The sequence below is a fragment of the Empidonax traillii genome, unplaced genomic scaffold (assembly GCF_003031625.1).
Source record: "Empidonax traillii isolate 1590-97213 ecotype Southwest subspecies unplaced genomic scaffold, ASM303162v1 scaffold936:size233247, whole genome shotgun sequence".
Classification (NCBI taxonomy): domain Eukaryota; kingdom Metazoa; phylum Chordata; class Aves; order Passeriformes; family Tyrannidae; genus Empidonax; species Empidonax traillii.
The window spans coordinates 195,900-211,826 of record NW_020956129.1 but is presented as its reverse complement, the minus strand read 5'-3'; the positions used below and the strand labels follow the sequence as shown (position 1 = coordinate 211,826).

Sequence of the window (15,927 nt, the reverse complement as noted above, 5' to 3'; positions counted from 1 at the left end):
GAGCTCCTTCCAAAGGAAACACAAGGAATGATCAGCTGGGGCTCCTCTGGGCTTCATTCAGGAGCAGGAGGGCTCTGAGGTGAAGGATTGGGGTTGTGGTGTGAAAGGAAGGAGGCCCAGTGAGCAGTGAAGGACAAAGGAGAGGCAGGAATGAGGATGAAAGAGGAAGGATCCGTCTCCACCACCAGCTGTGGCACTGCAATGTGTTCCTGAGGTTTTCTGCAAGAGGCTTCTCCTCGTGCAGCTCCATCCCGTGTGTTTGGAGGTCTGCTGGAAGCCTCCCTATCCTTCATTACCTGTGTTCTGCTTTGGCTGAAGGCAGCCAAATTACTGCAAAAAAGATTTGTTGCTGCTTTCAAAGGGGTGGGGAGCCTGTTTGAAGGGATCATTTAGAAGGGAGTCACAAATCACCTCAGCAATATTCCATTTCACGGATTTATTTCTTCTGGAGAGTGAGATTCCAGTGAGGAATGGGCATTTAATGGGCTGAGAGTTTTCATGACTTTTCTAAATGACTCCATGGCTGCTTTTCCAATCTGGGAATATGTGTATATGTGAGAGTAAATCATCATTTCTATGATGATAAGTAAGTCTAAGTGGAAAGACACTGTTCATGTGTTATCTAGCCATATGTGAAAGAAAAAGAGAGGAAAAAACCTCCTCCTAGGATTGCTGTTCTGCTGATTCACATCTGCATTAGGACCACACGGGCAGTTTCCTGCTGTCACTTCTTTGTTCAGGCAGCCCTTGCTAAATATACTTGTTTTGATAAAACAAGTGCTGGAAAATTAAGTTAATGATCTGGGGCCTTCTGGAGAGGCAACCGGTGGTGTTTGTTCGTGTGAGAGGGATGTGGGGGAGTGATGGAGGGAGAGGTTCCTTTCCTGGCATGTTTCAGTTATTGTGCACCTTATTTAGCTCTTCCTGGCAAATTCACATGAAGCAGCTTTTCCACTCTGCAGCTCTTTAGCTAAGTCATCTGGATTGGGATATCCAAGATTTCTGTGGCTTGGAATGCCCAGGTACAAAAACCTATTTACCTGCTGTCCTGGTCCCTGCCTGGGGAAGGGAACAGAGTGGAAACAGAGACTGCTGTCTGTGGAGGGCCCACGGAGGTGAGCTCAGTGTCATCTTCCTGTCTGGAGCAGGGTGGGAGTGAAGGCGACCCAAGGTTCGTGCACTGACCTAGGGTTTGGGGATGAATGGTGGTCTGAAAGGCTGAAGAAATTCTGATTTGTGTTAGCGGCGTCTCCAACGCATCAGCGTCTGCACAGAGAGATTCTGTTCAGCACCCTCTGATTTCTCCAGTGTATGTCATTACCTGCCAGCAGTTGCTTGCCTTTAATCTGATGTCATTTGAGCTGTAAAATATTTGAAGACATTTGCCAGCCAGTTGGCCGTTGAGTGTGGACAATATGGACTCTTTAATTTCCTTGTCATTTAATCATAAGAGTGTGTTCACATTTCAACAGGCAGCAGGCCCCATTTCACCAACAAAATGCAGAGTTTGGGAAGTGTCTGGAAGGAGGGATGTTTCCTTCCCATCCCCAGGCAAAAGCTTGTGTTTCTTAGATGGATAATCAAGGCTGTCTGAGCAGACAGACACACACAGCGATGTTCCTCTCCAGTGGCATTAGCCCAGCTGGGAAAGGATGTCATCGCGTCTGATCAGTGTAAATTAAGGTCCTCCATAACAGAAAACACCCCATGCAGTCACTTCCATTTTCCTGGTCTGGATACCAGTGGGCTCTGGTTGTCTCAGCCTGTTTGGGGCGGGTTGAACACCTCACTGCTGTACTCTGGGAAGCAAAGATGGCTGCTGAGAACAGAAATACGGGCCTTGATTAATTTATAGCTCCGTGCACACGTTTAGAGCCAAACTGGAAGAAAAGTAACTAAGACAGACTCTTTCCACTCCGGTTAAATCGCCCTTCTGCAGCCTAAACTTCTCCGTGGCAGATGGAAGAACATAACCATAAATATGTTTGCAGAAGCTGCTGAAATATTTACGTGGCACGGCACGAGCACCTGGTGACAACTTCCTTTCAACAAGAAACCCATCTGAAAGCAGTTTGCCAATGCTACGTGGAGATGAGATGCCATATACCACTTTAATTTCGCATGCAATAAAAGCTCCCCACAACAGATGGGGAGCATTAACCACGTTTTGGAAGGAGCGGTGTCTGAGGCTGCTGATAGCAGCCCCACAGAGGTAGCACGTAAGCCCTGTCATCTGACAGATAAGCCTCCAGAATTTGGAATATCTCATCCAAAGGCCACTGGGGAGCCTCCTGTTTCCCTTGTGCAAAAGATGGGAGTGGATACCCAGCCATTTCGTGTCAGAGGGGATCCGAAGGGAAAAGCTTTGTTAAATGGTATAGGAGGAAAATAATTAAATGGGTGTGGATGACGCTGCCAAAGAAAAGCAGCTTCATCTCCTGAGGCTGGAGGGGGAGGGCTGTGATTTTGCATCTGAGAAGTGATGGGCTTTGGTCCCAGATGTGAGTTATGCCTTTGTCACAAACACCTCAGGTCCTTCTCGTGTTTATCGAATCTCCAGATGTTTTAAATTGCTTTAGGATCCACCAAATATTTAAATATGCAGAGTTGTCAGGGTGTGCAGTGATGGGATGGAAAACGTCAGGGATGGGTGTGAGCAATGTACTGAAAGCAAATTACCCCTCTTCAGTCTGTCACCGGTGGTGGAAAAATGTAAATAGCGTGTCCGTGGACCGGGAATTTCACAGGGGTTGCAGAAACCTGATGCCTCGCACTGCAAATTAGAGAGTTCCAGGGCGGGGGGAGCTCACAGATGAGTGTTTGAGGTAAAGCCCCTTGTTTATAACCAGCACTGCATCCTGCTTGCCTCCCCTGGTCAGTCCACGGAGAAGATTGGCATCGGCTCTGCCAGGCTGCTGGCCTTGGGAAGGGGCAGCAGGGCTGTTGAGCTGTGTCTGGTGGACAGCAGGCATGGCTGCCCCGTGTTCCCAGGCTGTCCCCGCTTTGCCCACGGGCTGTGGTTGGTGTGAGTGGCGTGGCCCGGGTCCCCCCCTGTCCCGGAGGGATGACAGGAGTCACTGTGCGGGGAGGAGACCCTTGGCGGCGGCTGCTGCTCCTCACAGCTCATCCCGCTCCTCCTCGCTGCAAATGCAGGCGCTCCTCTGGCTGTTCATGAAGGGCCGGCAGCCCAGGGTCCACACGGCGTTGAACACGGTGTCTGCCACGGACTCGCAGGCTGGGGACAAGGACAGGGCCAGGCAGGTGAGTGGTGGCACCCCGCTGAGCTCCCTGGGGTTTGGGGTTTGGGAACCTTGGGGGCTCTCACCCCTTCCCCTGGGAATTGCATCCTTACAAACCCCAACATCCCCTTATGCGGAGCTGGGGGTTCTTTCTCTCCCTCTTCTCCCTTCTCTCGCCCCCCTCCTTTCCTGCCTCTCTCAGGCTTTAGTGGTTGATGGATCACCAGGGGCTCTGCAAACAGCACTGTTTACCAAGCAGATTTCCCAGGAGACCTCCACACTCTGCTGTCTTTCCTGGCTGCCTCTCCCCTCAGTTTAGCCAATAGCCACTATTAACCAACCTTTTTGTGCTTTTGGGGAGTTACGATGCCAGCATGAAAAACCCTCCTGCAGCTGGAACAGCTGAGTGCCTGACTCCTAGCCCCTCCTCATCCCAAAAAACAACCCTGAAACTGCTTGTCAGTAAATAATTGGTTATTATTAGGACTTTAGGGTTTACTCACTGGCGTAACATTGATTGTTGTATAAATTTGGGAAAGCCTTGCCTTGCCTTTGGGATTGTCTTCTCCCATCTCAGGCTCTCGGAGCAGCATGGAGCTCCTGCTCCTTTAGGAGCTGAAGAGGCTGTGGTGAGTCAGTGGGAAAACCAAGGCTTTGGTAAACTGGCACTGCTGCAGCTGGAGTGTTTGTGCCCACACAAAGGGAGTGCAGCTGCTCTTCCCCTGCCTGCTCTCCCTGAGCTCCTGGTGACTCAGTGGAGAGGATCCCAGGGAAGTGACACGGGTGGGGAGCCATCTGCACTAGCACTGGTGTTACAGACCTCCCACGTGTCCTAATCAGGCTGTACCTTTGGAAAGCAAATGCATGTTTAAGGATACCTTACAGCAGGGCATCAGCAGAGATTACCAAACACAGCCCTTGCCAAAAAGCTCGTCTCGGACTTGCAGAACGAGGCTTTTAAAATTAGGCAAAACCAGGGTGGCACTTGAGCTGCTGACACATCACTAGAGCTTTCATTAGCACTTCTGGGCAATCCAGATCTGCCCTGGATGGCTCAGCTATGGCTCAGCCACCACCCACACTGTGGTGTGTCCCTGGTGCCATCAGCATCTCTTATCTGGGAACAGATCCCAGGGAGTCCTGTCCTTGGCTCTCCCAGTTTGTTGGCCCTTGGCCACATGCACAGGACAGGTTCAGTGTGTGTGGCTTTACTGGCTCTGGAAAGTTTTTGGTATCCTGTGTTTAAACTCTCTGGGAGGGCATCCAAGCTTTGAAGGAATTGCTTCCAGCGTTTTTTTGTTAGTTTTTGTTTGTTGGTTTTTTTTTTTTTCCTTTCTACATATTAATTAATGTTTTCCAAATGCAAAAACACCCGTGGATCTCCAGTCTCGGGACAGACACTCTGACCCACCAGTGACAAGCGCAGGGCAGAAGTGCTGCTCCCTACTGCCGATTTTTTTTTTTTTTTTGCTTCTTTCGGCAAGGAAAAAGGGCTCCTTGCACTCACCCTCCCCTCCCTGCCACCTCTGGTCCCCTCCACAGGGAATGCCAGCTGGGAAGCCCACCTTGGACCTTGGAGACGAAGCCGAGGCTGCGCTTGAGGTCGGAGCAGATGGAGTGGAGGCACCAGCGGAACTTGGCGTCACAGCGGTACTTGTTGGCCCCGCAGGTGTCGTAACAAATGTCCAGCTGGTTACAGCACTTGGTCATGGCAGGGATGCCCAAATCTAGCTGGGGAGAGAGAAAAGGACGTGTCCCTGGGCTGTGTCCTGGCCTCAGGCTCACGCAGCTGTGACGGGGCGAGGTGCTGCGGAGCCCAGCTGGCTCCTCCTCCAGAAGTTACCCAGGATAGCTGGGGCAGCGGGAGGGAACGTGCGCTGCTCCCTCACCATCTGAAGAAAGTGGTGACAGTGGTGCAGGTTCAGTGCAGGGTAGTTCACATTCCCTTCTCCCCTCTCTGCCACAGACGGTAGAGAGATGGGGAACAGCCCCTTCATGACCATTTGCTGGTTTTCATTTGTAAGAGCTCATCAGAGAGCTCTATGTCCTTGCCAGCAGTGGCAAAAGCCCCTTTTTTTCCTCTTTCCCCCTTCTCCCAAAACGTAACAAGTCCTGCTTTTTGGCCTAATAAATCTGCCATAAGCGTTTCTAATGACTTATTTCTCAGAGATGCACTTGTGAGGCCAAGGACGAACACGGCGTGGTCACAGGAGTTCTGCTCTCCTGGAGTAAACAGCAAGCTCAGCTAATAACCACGGGAGTGAGGGGGCAGAAGGCTTGTCTTCTGGAGAGGTTGGACTCGTTAACTTGCTATAAATTATTCCTCCTTTTTGGCCTTCCTCATGTAATATTTAGGAGATGAATTGTTCCGTGATTGCCCGTGTCAGGAGGAGGTACCACAGACATACCCACAAGGTTTGCAACGAGGCAGAGTTAGAGGGACTAAACCTAACACGAAAAATGGGCTGCAAGGAGAGGGGCCTTCAGAGCAGGAATCTGCCTGATTGCTGCATGAGCTAAGGAGGAATTCCTGCTCTGATACCCTCCTGGGAGTGCCTCTCCCAGCGATTCCAATAGGATTTCATTAACTGCCCTTAAAATAACAGGCAGGTGCAGCATCGGAGCCCGGTGTGTTTAATTCAGTGCTCAGCAGAGGCAAAAAGGCTGGGAGGGGGTGGAAGATGCACTCAGGTATTGCTGTGTGCAGCGCTGAGCGTGTTCCCTTCTCTCTTCCCAGGATTATTAGCTGGCTTTGTGATTAGGGAGCTGCCCCATTTGGGAATGGGGGGGGTGTGGCAGTACATACACTTTCGGGTACCTTGAGCCCCAGGAAGTGGGAGCCGCAGCCGTTGGGTTCCTGGGGTTTGTAGTGAGGCCGCGGCATCGGAGCCTTCCCTGAGAAAGGAAGGACAAGGGTTAGGAAAGCCCCTCTTCCCAAGAGGCAGCACCAAAAAGCAAGGAGTGGCAGGCAGCTCCCCTTTGGTCTGCATCCCCAAATCCCTGCTTCATTCTGGTCCAGGAATGTTCCTCCTGAGCGCTCTGCACCCAGGTGGGGTTTTAACTCCTGCAAGAAGCCACTACTTACACCACTTGCTTAGCAAGTGCTTTCTTTCCACCCTCAGGTCTTTCTTGGAGTTTTGGTGTGCTGTGGGGCTCCACAAAATTGCGTTAGACCTTGCATGTCTGATCTGGCTCTGAGCAGGTCTCCTTGGTCCATTTTCTGCCGATGGTGATGCACTGCCACGTTTTGCAAATCATTTCTGTTCCTTTAATCCCTGCACCTCCCTCGGTCTGCTTCTTAATATGCATAAAGGAGCAAGAATTCCCTCTGTGAATAATTATTTACCTAATGTAGAAAGAGTCCAGCAAACAATAAGTAGCTCCAGCAGCATTTTAACCATTTTAATTGGATTTCTGAAGGTGTGCAGGCACTGACAGAGTAGATGGCTGAGGGGTGGCTGCTCAGGACTGGAGAGATAACACTCTGTGTGGAAAGGAGATGTGGCTATTCCCTGCCTTGTCTCATCCTCTGTCTCTCATCCCCACCTCACCCCCATCTCCATCTAAGCCAATGTCTCCTGTTTGGGGAGGACGAGTCTCCAGGCTGCTTGTGTGCCTTGGTCCTGCTGTGCAAGGAGTGTGTTTAAAGGTGGGAGAGGTTTATCCCCTGGAGAAGTTGTGGGCGCCCTCAGGGAGCTGGGTTTCTCTGAACTCCCCCCCCAGTGTGTGCTCAGTGCTTGTTTCTGTCCCAGCTGGGTTTATAAAAGGGGGATCTCTAGTGCAGAGTGAGGTGTTAAAACAAGACATTTGTCACAGAATATCCTGAGTTGGAAGGGATCAGGATATCCCTTCCAACAGGGACCCAGAGGGATCATCCAGCCCAACTCTTGGCCTTGCCACGGACACCCCAACAATCCCACCATGTCCCAAACCCTCCTGGAGCTCTGGCAGCCTTGGGGCTGTGCCCACTGCCCTGGGGAGCCTGTTCAGTGCCAACCACCCTCTGGGGGAAGAACCTTTCCCTGAGATCCAACCTGACCCTGCCCTGACACAGCTCCAGCCATTCCCTCAGGAGCTGTCACTGCTCTGGGAGGGCACTGTAAGCTGTGTGAATGTTCCAACAAAAACATGTAAGCTGAGTCTTCTGTAAGTCCAGCACATGAAGGGTTAAGTTTCTACTTCCCTGAGCGCTGCCAGAGAATTTATATAGACATTAAATGGATCTAGTTCGGCCCTTCAGACAGGGTTGGGTTCTTTTAAACTCAATTTCCACTGCTTTCTCCTTGTCAGCACCAATAATTATTTAGGACTCCTTCCCCTTTTTTGTGTTGAGGTACCTAAAATGCCAGTGGTTAATATAGCCATAAATCTACTGTGCTCTTGAGAAGACCTCACAGCCAAATGCCTCAAAAGGTCTTATGTAGGAGTGTTCCCAGCACCTGCTCAGTTAAAAATTGCCAGGGTGGTTTAGTTTAAATAACAGATTCGCAACAAATAAACAACAAACTGAAATCCTGTCCAGCTGTAAGATGCTAACAGCCGATTTTCCCCTTCCAAATGAGCCTTGTTGGGACTCAGAATTCAAATGTTCCTGAGCTGAGGTAGGAGACAAAGGTCAAAGTCCACAGTGGGTTTTGCAGGATGGAGTCAAATTGGAATGACTTGCTTGTAATACTGATAGTAAGTTCTGTTCCTGCAGCATATTGCCAATTAAATGGCATAAGCTGAGTCAGAGTAGGGGTGAGACTGTTTAGGGATATGGAGAGTTCCAAGCTCCTTCATCTAGTTCCAAGCCCCAGATAACTCTGTTTCCAGAGCAAACCTTGCATTAAGCTGAAGTCACAGCTGTTGGAATGCCTTGGAAAGTTGTCCTGAGAAAAAAAACCCTCACGTGAGAGTCGTGGTGATCAACAAAACACTGAACTGCCTTCAAGATGAGCCCTTGTAGGAAACCCGCCTCCCCCCCCCATCCTCTCTGAAAACAGAGCTTAATAATTTGTAAAGTGCCTCTTTGTGAACTCTTACACCACTGTTAACCTCTCTCCCACGCCTTGTTTTGTAGTTAGCAGGAAAACAAAAGCAAATCAGAAATACCAGGCGTTCTGTTCCAAACTCTCTGCGAGCATCAACTCCCTGCTCCTGTTACCACTTATTGCTTGCCCATCCTTGCAGGCAAGAAAATATATTCCAGGGCACTGCCTTGTTGGCAGAGCCTCGGAGCTGAAGCTGAGTTTCCCTGATGCATTTTAATGTCTGCAGGCTGTTGCAGCTGTTCCAAGGGGCTGGAAAGCAGCCAGTTGGCTGGAGCAGCTGCTGGTGATGCAGGAGGTCTCAGACACTGCAGTGCTGGGACCCTGGCAGGGGGAGGTGAGTGTATTTCTGGCTGTGAATGGATGGTCTCGGTGCTCCTGGCGGTTTTGGGTGGTCCATTGTTGTTTCTGTGCCCCAGGCAGGCTTTGAGCAGAGGTTCCCCCGTGCTTCCCACAGCCTTTCAGTGCAGTGCTGGAGAGCCGGACTTTGAAGGCTCTTTTCCCACAGCCCGGAGGTGCCTCCTCATCTCAAGGCCTTCAGGGCCAAATGCTGGGCAAAGCGTTGAAGTCCTGCCTGCTCAGGGAGCTGAAGGAAGCTACAAGGGCTTTGCTCCCAGCTCAGGCTCTTTGTTTCCCCTGAGATGCCCAGAGGGACTTTGTAAGCAGGAGGAGCTGTTTGTCAGTGAATGCCAGTGTAACCCTAATGTCCTGATTTAAGGGAATAATCCATCAAGTCGTTTGTTTTCAGACCTCAGTAGCTGCTGAAAAAATAGGGAGAGTCTTAGAGCCAGGTGTCATGTGCTCAGCTGAAGATGGATGTGGCAATCAGAGGTGAGTCCTGACCTTTTCTGGGGCAAAATAAGCTATTATTGGTATTTCTTGGGTGAAATGGAAGAAAGTAGAAGACATAATTTTTTTTCTTCTTGCCTGGGGAAGAAAGCATTCAGGCCCTGATTCAGCATAAAGATGGTTTGTGTTTGTTCTTTTGGGCACAGGCTAGATCTCACTGGTGTGGGATCATCCTGGCACCTTCAGCACTCACAGTTTGCAATGTCTGTGCTAGAGAATGGCACGGACAAATGGTCCTGGAAGGGTCCAGCAAGACCCTTGGAGGCACATTGGCAGAAGTTTCAGTAATTTCCTCCTTCAGCCAGTGACTGATGAGCTGTTCAGCAGAGGATGAGAACTGGGATAATGATGTGCTTGTTCGTTTTCCTTTCTAGGTAAAACTGCTCCAGTAAAACACGGGACGCTCTCGGGGGCAGGGGTTTGTGCTGCTGTCTGGAGATGCTGTTCACAGGGGCAGAGGCAGGGAGAGCCCTAAGGATGTGTCCAAAAGCAATGACTTCTCCAGGATTTGGTGAGTCCTGAGGCTCCCTGAAACCACCTCTGAATACCAGCGTTGCCTCAGGCACGCTGCAGCCCCAGCCACCCTATTCCCACTGCTGAAAGGGGTTTCAGCCTTTACATTAAGAAAGGCAGGCCCCTTTCTGCTCTGAATTTGGAGCACGGTAGGGACCTTTGGGAGGTTGTCACTGCCACACTGTGACACGGGGACAGGCTGCCCCACGGGCACGTGGCCTCGTGCTGTGGGGGGATGCTGTGGGATGTGTCTGGGGGATGCCTGTGGCCCTCCTGAGCTGCTGCAGGGAGGCAGCCTGAGCTGGGAAGGCTCAGGTGACAGAGGACAAGATTTGCTGTGGGGACAGTTGCAGGAGGCTGGGGAGAGGATACAGTCTGTAGGAAGCCTCCTTGCTTGCTCCCAGGCAGGTTGTTTCAGCGGGTACCCCGCTGATGGCTGGTGCTGCCCGTGTCTGCCACCCCGCAGACCTGCAGCTCTGCACACCCCGTGCCCTGCCCTGCCCTCCCTGAGACCCCCTCCCTCCTGTCCCCCGGGACAAACCAAATTGCTCCTTTTTGGTAAATCACTCTAAAGACCAAGGCAAGCGGGAGCTGCCTCATTTCCACCGCCAGTACTAAAGGTTCCCCCCGGTCTCCTCCCTGTTTTCTCCCCTCCTCCAGCCCACGGCATTGGCCAGCTCACAGCTGCTGGATAAGGACACTCCTAAGGTTGCTGAGATTGGGGCCGCGGGCTCAGCCTCCCCTCGGGGGGCCTCTCTGCCCACCCTGCTCCTCTCCAGGGCTCCCGGCAGCCTCGGTACCTGCGTGCCCCTCCTGCCAAACCTGTGTCCTCTCCTGCCGCCCCCTACACGGGGGCTGTTCTTGGGCACGGGTAAGGTGAGGGCTCAGGATCTCTGTGCGGGCACAGAAGCTGTGACTGTGCCGAGCACAGCGAGGGGCAGATCGTGGAGAGGAGGAGCTGGTTGTGGCCTCGGGGAAGGGGAGCGCTGAGAGGGGGAAGGAGAGGGGAGCCAGCAGCAGCGAGGTCACTCACCGTACCGACATCTGTACTGACAGACCCCGTTCTTCCCCCCGAGCAGCTCCAGGAAGGAGTCGAAGTAGCTGTTGACCGTTTCGAAGCCGTCCCGGATGGTGTCGATGCCCCAGTCGGAGTAGGATGACTCTGCCCGTGGATCCTGCTGGCCGGTGCTCTCCTGCGCTGCCCCCTCGGAGCAGCGCCCCAGGGCCAGGCACAGCAGCGCTGCCGGCAGCAGCAGCCTCATGCTGCACTCCAGCCCTCGGGGAGCGGGGAGCAGTGGGATCGAGCTGCCCTGGGTGGGAGGCAGGTAAAGCACCCCCTCCCTGGACTTTAGACGCTGCCAGGGAGCCGGCGTGAGGTCACTGCAGTGGGAGAGCAAAGTGCAGCGCCGGGGTTTGGGACCAAGTTCACCTCACAGAGGTGTGAGTTTGCACAATCCCGCTGGAACAGGCTCAGCCCCCACGGCGCTAGGGCTCCAGCTCCCTGAGAGGGACCCCTCCCTGGGGGGCTGAGCGGGGTCTGTCTGCCCAGGACCCTCCACCTGCCCCACAAGGCCACCTCACTCCCTCCCCACCCTGCTGGGAGATGAGTATCTCTGCCCAAAATTTCTGCTGCTCAAGCAGTGGCTCAGCACACTGAGGAGCACCCCTTGCCTTTTCCCAGTGCCTCCTGGGCACGGGATGGGGTGGGATGAGACCCAGCCTAGCTGCTGGGGGGAGACTGCTCCCAGCAAATCCCGTGGGACCACAGAGCCCCGAAGGGGTTGATCCAGCAACTTAGAACAGTTTGGGGTTACAAACACTGCATTCAGGGCAATTCCCTGGCGTCACCTCCACTTCCAGTGTCAGTGTTGCAGATGAGTATTTACCTTTGATGGGGCTCCTGAAGGCTGATGTTACAGCTCTGTGGAATGCCAGCATTGCCAAATTAAACATGCAGCATTGGTGACCCAGAGCGAGGAAGGGCTGGCACCAAAACCTGAGCCAGGAAAGGGGCTTGTGGGGGAACTCCAGGTCCTGGCTCTGGGGTGGGACTGCCCTGCCAGGGCCCAGGGGCCTGTACAGCTGATGGACGGTTCAAGGATGTTACTCATTAAAAAGGAAACAATCAAATGAACACGAGCAGCAAAAAGCCAAAAAAAAAAAAAAAAAAAAAACCACTGATAAAGAATAGGGAAGGAAAATGGTGTGGGAAGCCTCTGGCTGCTACCAGAAAACTTTTGGGATGTGTCCCAGCACAACACTGCCCCTCAGGGGAAGCTGGGGCAGCAGGTCTTTCAAATATATGGCAAACACAATTGCAAATTCTGGCATTTTCTTGTTTTGCAGGAGACTCAGCCCTGCTGTGTTGCTGCTTCTGAAGGGCCAGAGCCCCGTGGCAGTGCCTGTGTCTTTCTGGATGGGGCCATGTGTGATGTGCTCCAGACTTGGGATAAAGGAGGAGGCACCACAGCCAAGTCTTGGTTTCCCAGACAGGTAAGTCAGAGAAGTGGGGAAGAGGAGCAAACAAGGTGGTTGGTTCCCATTCCTTTGGGAAGAGGGGTTGGCAGTGTCCAAGCTTCAGACAAGGAGGGAGAGGACTGTAATGCCTGGTGAAAAATTAGGGTGATGTTTTGGGCTGAGCTAGAGCTGCCAGGTTGCTCCAAGAGAGTCTGTTCCCTGGATTCTGGGAACCGGCCAGCCCCTGCCTCTAAGTGAGCCTTTTGTGACAGCTGTGTCACCCCTGGCACAAAGCAAAGGATGGTGAAGTGAGGATTTCCCTGCAGGAGCCCTGGAGAGCTCAGGCCTGTCCTGCTGTTCAGACCATGCTGTGGACTAGTCTGTGAGTCATGGGTGGAAATGGTCCCTGGAATTTGCTGTCAGGGAGCTCCAGTGCAGGGAAAATTGGGCTGAACAGTCCCCTGCTGTGTTTCACAGTGAGTGGAGCCATTGGTGTCTCTGCCTGACACTCCAGTTTGCAGTCTCAGTGCTCCCAGCCCTTACCAACAGCCTGGCAGAAATTAAAAAGCAAACCAGCTATTTAGGAATGGCTTGGAAATGTGTAGAGCCCCCCGGGTGTCTGTGCTTGGTGCCATGCTTTTAATATGGAGCCTTTTAGGGTTGCTCTGGAGGCAGTTCCAGAACACAGCTTTTTTTTTTGTCATCCCTTGCTCCCTGGTGGCTGATCCATGTGCTGCTGAAGGCAAACAGAGAGGGGAGAAAACGCTGGCAGGGCTGCAGAGGATGCAAACCACAGGGAATGTGGCATGAGCAGGACATGCAGCCTGGAGGGGGTGGCTCTGGAGCACGGGCTGTTTGCAAAACCAATTGGAATTAGTCAGGAAAGCTGAACAGGGCGGGGAGGGAGGAGCTGGCAAAGTGCAGAGCCTGGTAAAAGAGGAGTCAGAAGCTTTCCTGCCCGTTTGCCACTTGTCCTTGGAGCGAGTTTGTGAACGTAACCACGGTGGTAGTGGATCAAGGGTTGGACTTGATGATCTCAGAGGTCCCTTCCAACCCGGCTGATTCTATGATTCTGTGAATAAAAAGCAGTTTATCTGCTTTTCCAAAACGTGGCAGCCCCTGTGCCCTGCCCTGGGGATGAGCCACTCTCCTTCCCTCCTCCTGCTTCCTTCCTCCCCTCCCCACACCAGTCTCCTGAGGCGTTTCCAGCCCAGCTGCAAATAGCTCAGCTGCACCCAGAATTTAGGATCTGACGACCAAGAAAAATGCAGGATTAAGTGAAAGTCACACACACAGTCCCTCGGGGAGCTGCTGAGCTCACTGCTGAGTGAGGAACTTCCCGACACGGGTGTGCACAGCAGGTACCTGGCCTTGCTTGGACCCACTGCAGTTGTAAATCCCCCCCTCCCTGTGCCAGTTTTGCCCTCCCTGAAGGTTTAGATGCTGTTGGCCACGACGGTGAACTCTGACAGCTGGGTTCTGAACCTTGTCCTGACCCCGGGATAGCAGCTCCTGACTCCGTGCATTCATTCCTGCCTCTGTAATGCTTAAATATAGAGCGGCCCCGGGGCTGTGGTGAGTCACACATTCCCAGGGACACTGTCAGGCTGCTGGCAGCTCCTGCAGCGGGAGGGAGAGGTGACTACACCCATCCCACCGCTGGGTGCGTGTGCCTGTGTCCCCCCCCAGGCTTATGGGAGTGAAGCCCATCCCCTATGGAGCTGGAAAATCCCTCTTGGCTTCACACTGGGAGAGCAGCTGGAGCTGCTCCAGCTCCTCTGGTGCATTCCCTTCTCAGAGCAGGCTGCCACAGGTCTGTGCTGTGCTGGGATCCTGCTGGGGATGAGGGATTGAGGGACTGAGCTCTGTCTCCGTGGGCTTTGGGTGGCTCCAGGGGTTGCTGGTCGATGTTTAGCACGGGGAAGAGGCAGCTTGTGGTTCAGGTTAGTGGGTGATCCGTGGCTGCTTCAAAGGCTGGGTTGGGAGCCAGATAAGTCACTGATTATGGGAACAGAGAACTGCAGCTCGATGACGAAATACCCAAGTCTGAGCCGGGTCAGAGTCCAGCAGCTGCAGGAAGATGGGAAGGCGGGTGGTTGAAGACCCCCCCGCCCTCATGGGGGCTGTGCTCAAAGTGTGTGAGCAGGTCCAGTCTCTCCAGGAGTCCCTGGACAGGTCCCTTCAGCCTTGCGCTGCCTTCCCCCATCCATAGCAGGTGATTCTGCCCCTCTGCCCCCTCAGGTGAGACCCCCACCTGCAGAGCTGCCTCCAGCCCTGGGGAACAGCACAGCAAGGACATGGAGCAGCTACAGAGAGTCCAAAGGAGGGATGAAGCACCTCTCTTATGAGGTAAGGATGAGAGAATTGGGATTGTTCATCCTGGAAAAGAGAAAGCTCCATGGAGAACTTAAGAGTCCCTTCCAGTGCCTGAAGGGGCTCCAAGAGAGCTGCAGAGGGACTTTGGACAAGGCATGGAGTGACAGGACAAGGGGAATGGTTTTAAACTGACAGAGAGCAGGTTTAGATATTGAAAAGGAATTGTTCCCTGAGGGTGGGGAGGTCCTGGCACAGGTTGCCCAGGGAAGCTGTGTCTGCCCCTGGATCCCTGGAAGTGTTCAAGGCCAGCTTGGATGGGGCTTGGAGCAACCTGGGCTAGCGGAAAGTGTCTCTGCCTGTGGCATAGCAGTTGGAACAAGATTCATTCTGGGATTCTGTGATACTGTCAGACCCTTCCCTTGATCTCATCCCTGCCCTGTGACATTCACAGGCCCCTTTCCCTGACCCCATCCTGCCTTTTCAGCTGCAGCTGCCACAGTCCTTACCCTAGTGGGGTTCCTCCTGTAGCTGTGATCCCCATGGACATGCTCAGGGTGCAGCTGTGCCAGGAGAGCCCCAGGTGGAATGGTGGGACCCCACAGCACCTGAGCACTGGTCAGGGTAGCACAGGGCTCATCCACAGCCCTTCCCTTCTTCCAAGGGAGGGACCAGGGCCTGCCTTGCTGAGCTGGGCAGCAGCACAGACTGGCTGGGCATGGAATCCACTTCCCCTTCCAAAATAAACCAACTCTGGTACACTTCAGACTGATTTCCTATCCCGTGGCAGCCAAATCCACCAGCACATCAGCTGTGTCCGTGGGCAGCTCCCTGCCCCCGAGCCAAGCGCTCCCATCAGCAGCGCAAGGCTCCATTCCACAGGCAGGAGGATCAAAGGCTTCTAAGCAGCCCTTGCTGTGATTTTTGCAGGTTCCCGATGGCCACAAATTAAGCAGGAGCTCCACTGCTCCCGAGGGTGAGGCCCGGGAATGGCTGTGCTCTGCAAAGCACCGAGGGTTTGGGTAAGGAAGATGTCAGCCTGAGCTTCCTACATGTGAGTGCTTGCCCTTCCTGTGGTGCTGTTGGGAGTCTCTGGTGCTTTCCTCCCCCTCCTGGAACCACCCAGTGTAAGTGGTTGGTTGATCTCTATAGAGTTGTCACCCCTGGGAAAGGGTCTCTCTGCTGTGCCTGTCGGGTGTTCCAGCCCTGAATCTCGTGTGGTTATTGAACCCCACACCGGCTTCTGCCACGAATCACTGCCCTGGGGAGGGAGACACAGGCTGAGCCACACTCCTCCCCCACACCTCATTTCCCTAAATTTTTGGGCACAAGGTGCTTTTGGCCCAGCACTATCTGCCCTCCCCTTCTGCAGGCCTTTAGTGCCGTGTGTTTCCTTAACAGGAATTAACATCTCCTGCACAAACCCCTGTGTGATGACATTTACAGCAGCCACATAGGAGGAGAGCTGGGTGTGGAGGATTTCTCACTGCTGATGGCAGTGGCTTTTATTTGAAGCCCGTTCACTT

The 15,927-nt window shown here is 53.2% G+C and overlaps 1 protein-coding gene and 1 long non-coding RNA gene across 5 annotated transcripts in view; one reads left to right on the top strand and one right to left on the bottom strand.

The window, feature by feature from the left end:
- Positions 1-1,409: 1,409 nt before the first annotated feature.
- Positions 1,410-10,954, bottom strand: PLA2G12B (phospholipase A2 group XIIB). Of its 3 annotated transcripts, none has more exons than XM_027903133.1 (4): positions 10,665-10,954; positions 6,046-6,134; positions 4,805-4,970; positions 1,410-3,235 (listed from the first exon to the last, which is right to left on the bottom strand). In XM_027903133.1, the coding sequence occupies exons 1-4, from the start codon at positions 10,891-10,893 to the stop codon at positions 3,117-3,119; spliced, it is 603 nt and encodes a 200-aa protein (XP_027758934.1). In that variant the 5' UTR covers positions 10,894-10,954; the 3' UTR covers positions 1,410-3,116. The 3 variants fall into 3 exon arrangements, with proteins under 3 accessions (XP_027758934.1, XP_027758935.1, XP_027758936.1); XM_027903134.1 differs by having other exon boundaries at positions 6,058-6,134; XM_027903135.1 differs by lacking the exon at positions 1,410-3,235 and adding an exon at positions 3,522-4,086.
- The window catches only part of LOC114067582, a 7,572-nt gene continuing 1,167 nt past the window's right edge, over positions 9,523-15,927 (top strand). The window contains exons 1-4 of one of the 2 annotated variants that reach the window (XR_003573418.1): positions 9,523-9,629; positions 10,711-10,956; positions 11,978-12,124; positions 15,332-15,455. This is a non-coding gene — a long non-coding RNA (uncharacterized LOC114067582). The remainder of the gene's footprint in view (positions 9,630-10,710; positions 10,957-11,977; positions 12,125-15,331; positions 15,456-15,927) is intronic. The other variant, XR_003573419.1, reaches the window with a different exon arrangement.

What these genes read in the sequence shown, in the direction of transcription:
- PLA2G12B (XM_027903133.1), bottom strand. Translation starts at nt 10,893, where the DNA reads ATGAGGCTGCTGCTGCCGGCAGCGCTGCTGTGCCTGGCCCTGGGGCGC. An exon ending in TCAGTACAGATGTCGGTACG is followed by an intron (nt 6,135 to 10,664) that starts GTGAGTGACCTC and finishes TTCCTTTCTCAG; the next exon opens with GGAAGGCTCCGATGCCGCGG. An exon ending in GGCTCAAGGTACCCGAAAGT is followed by an intron (nt 4,971 to 6,045) that starts GTATGTACTGCC and finishes CTCTCTCCCCAG; the next exon opens with CTAGATTTGGGCATCCCTGC.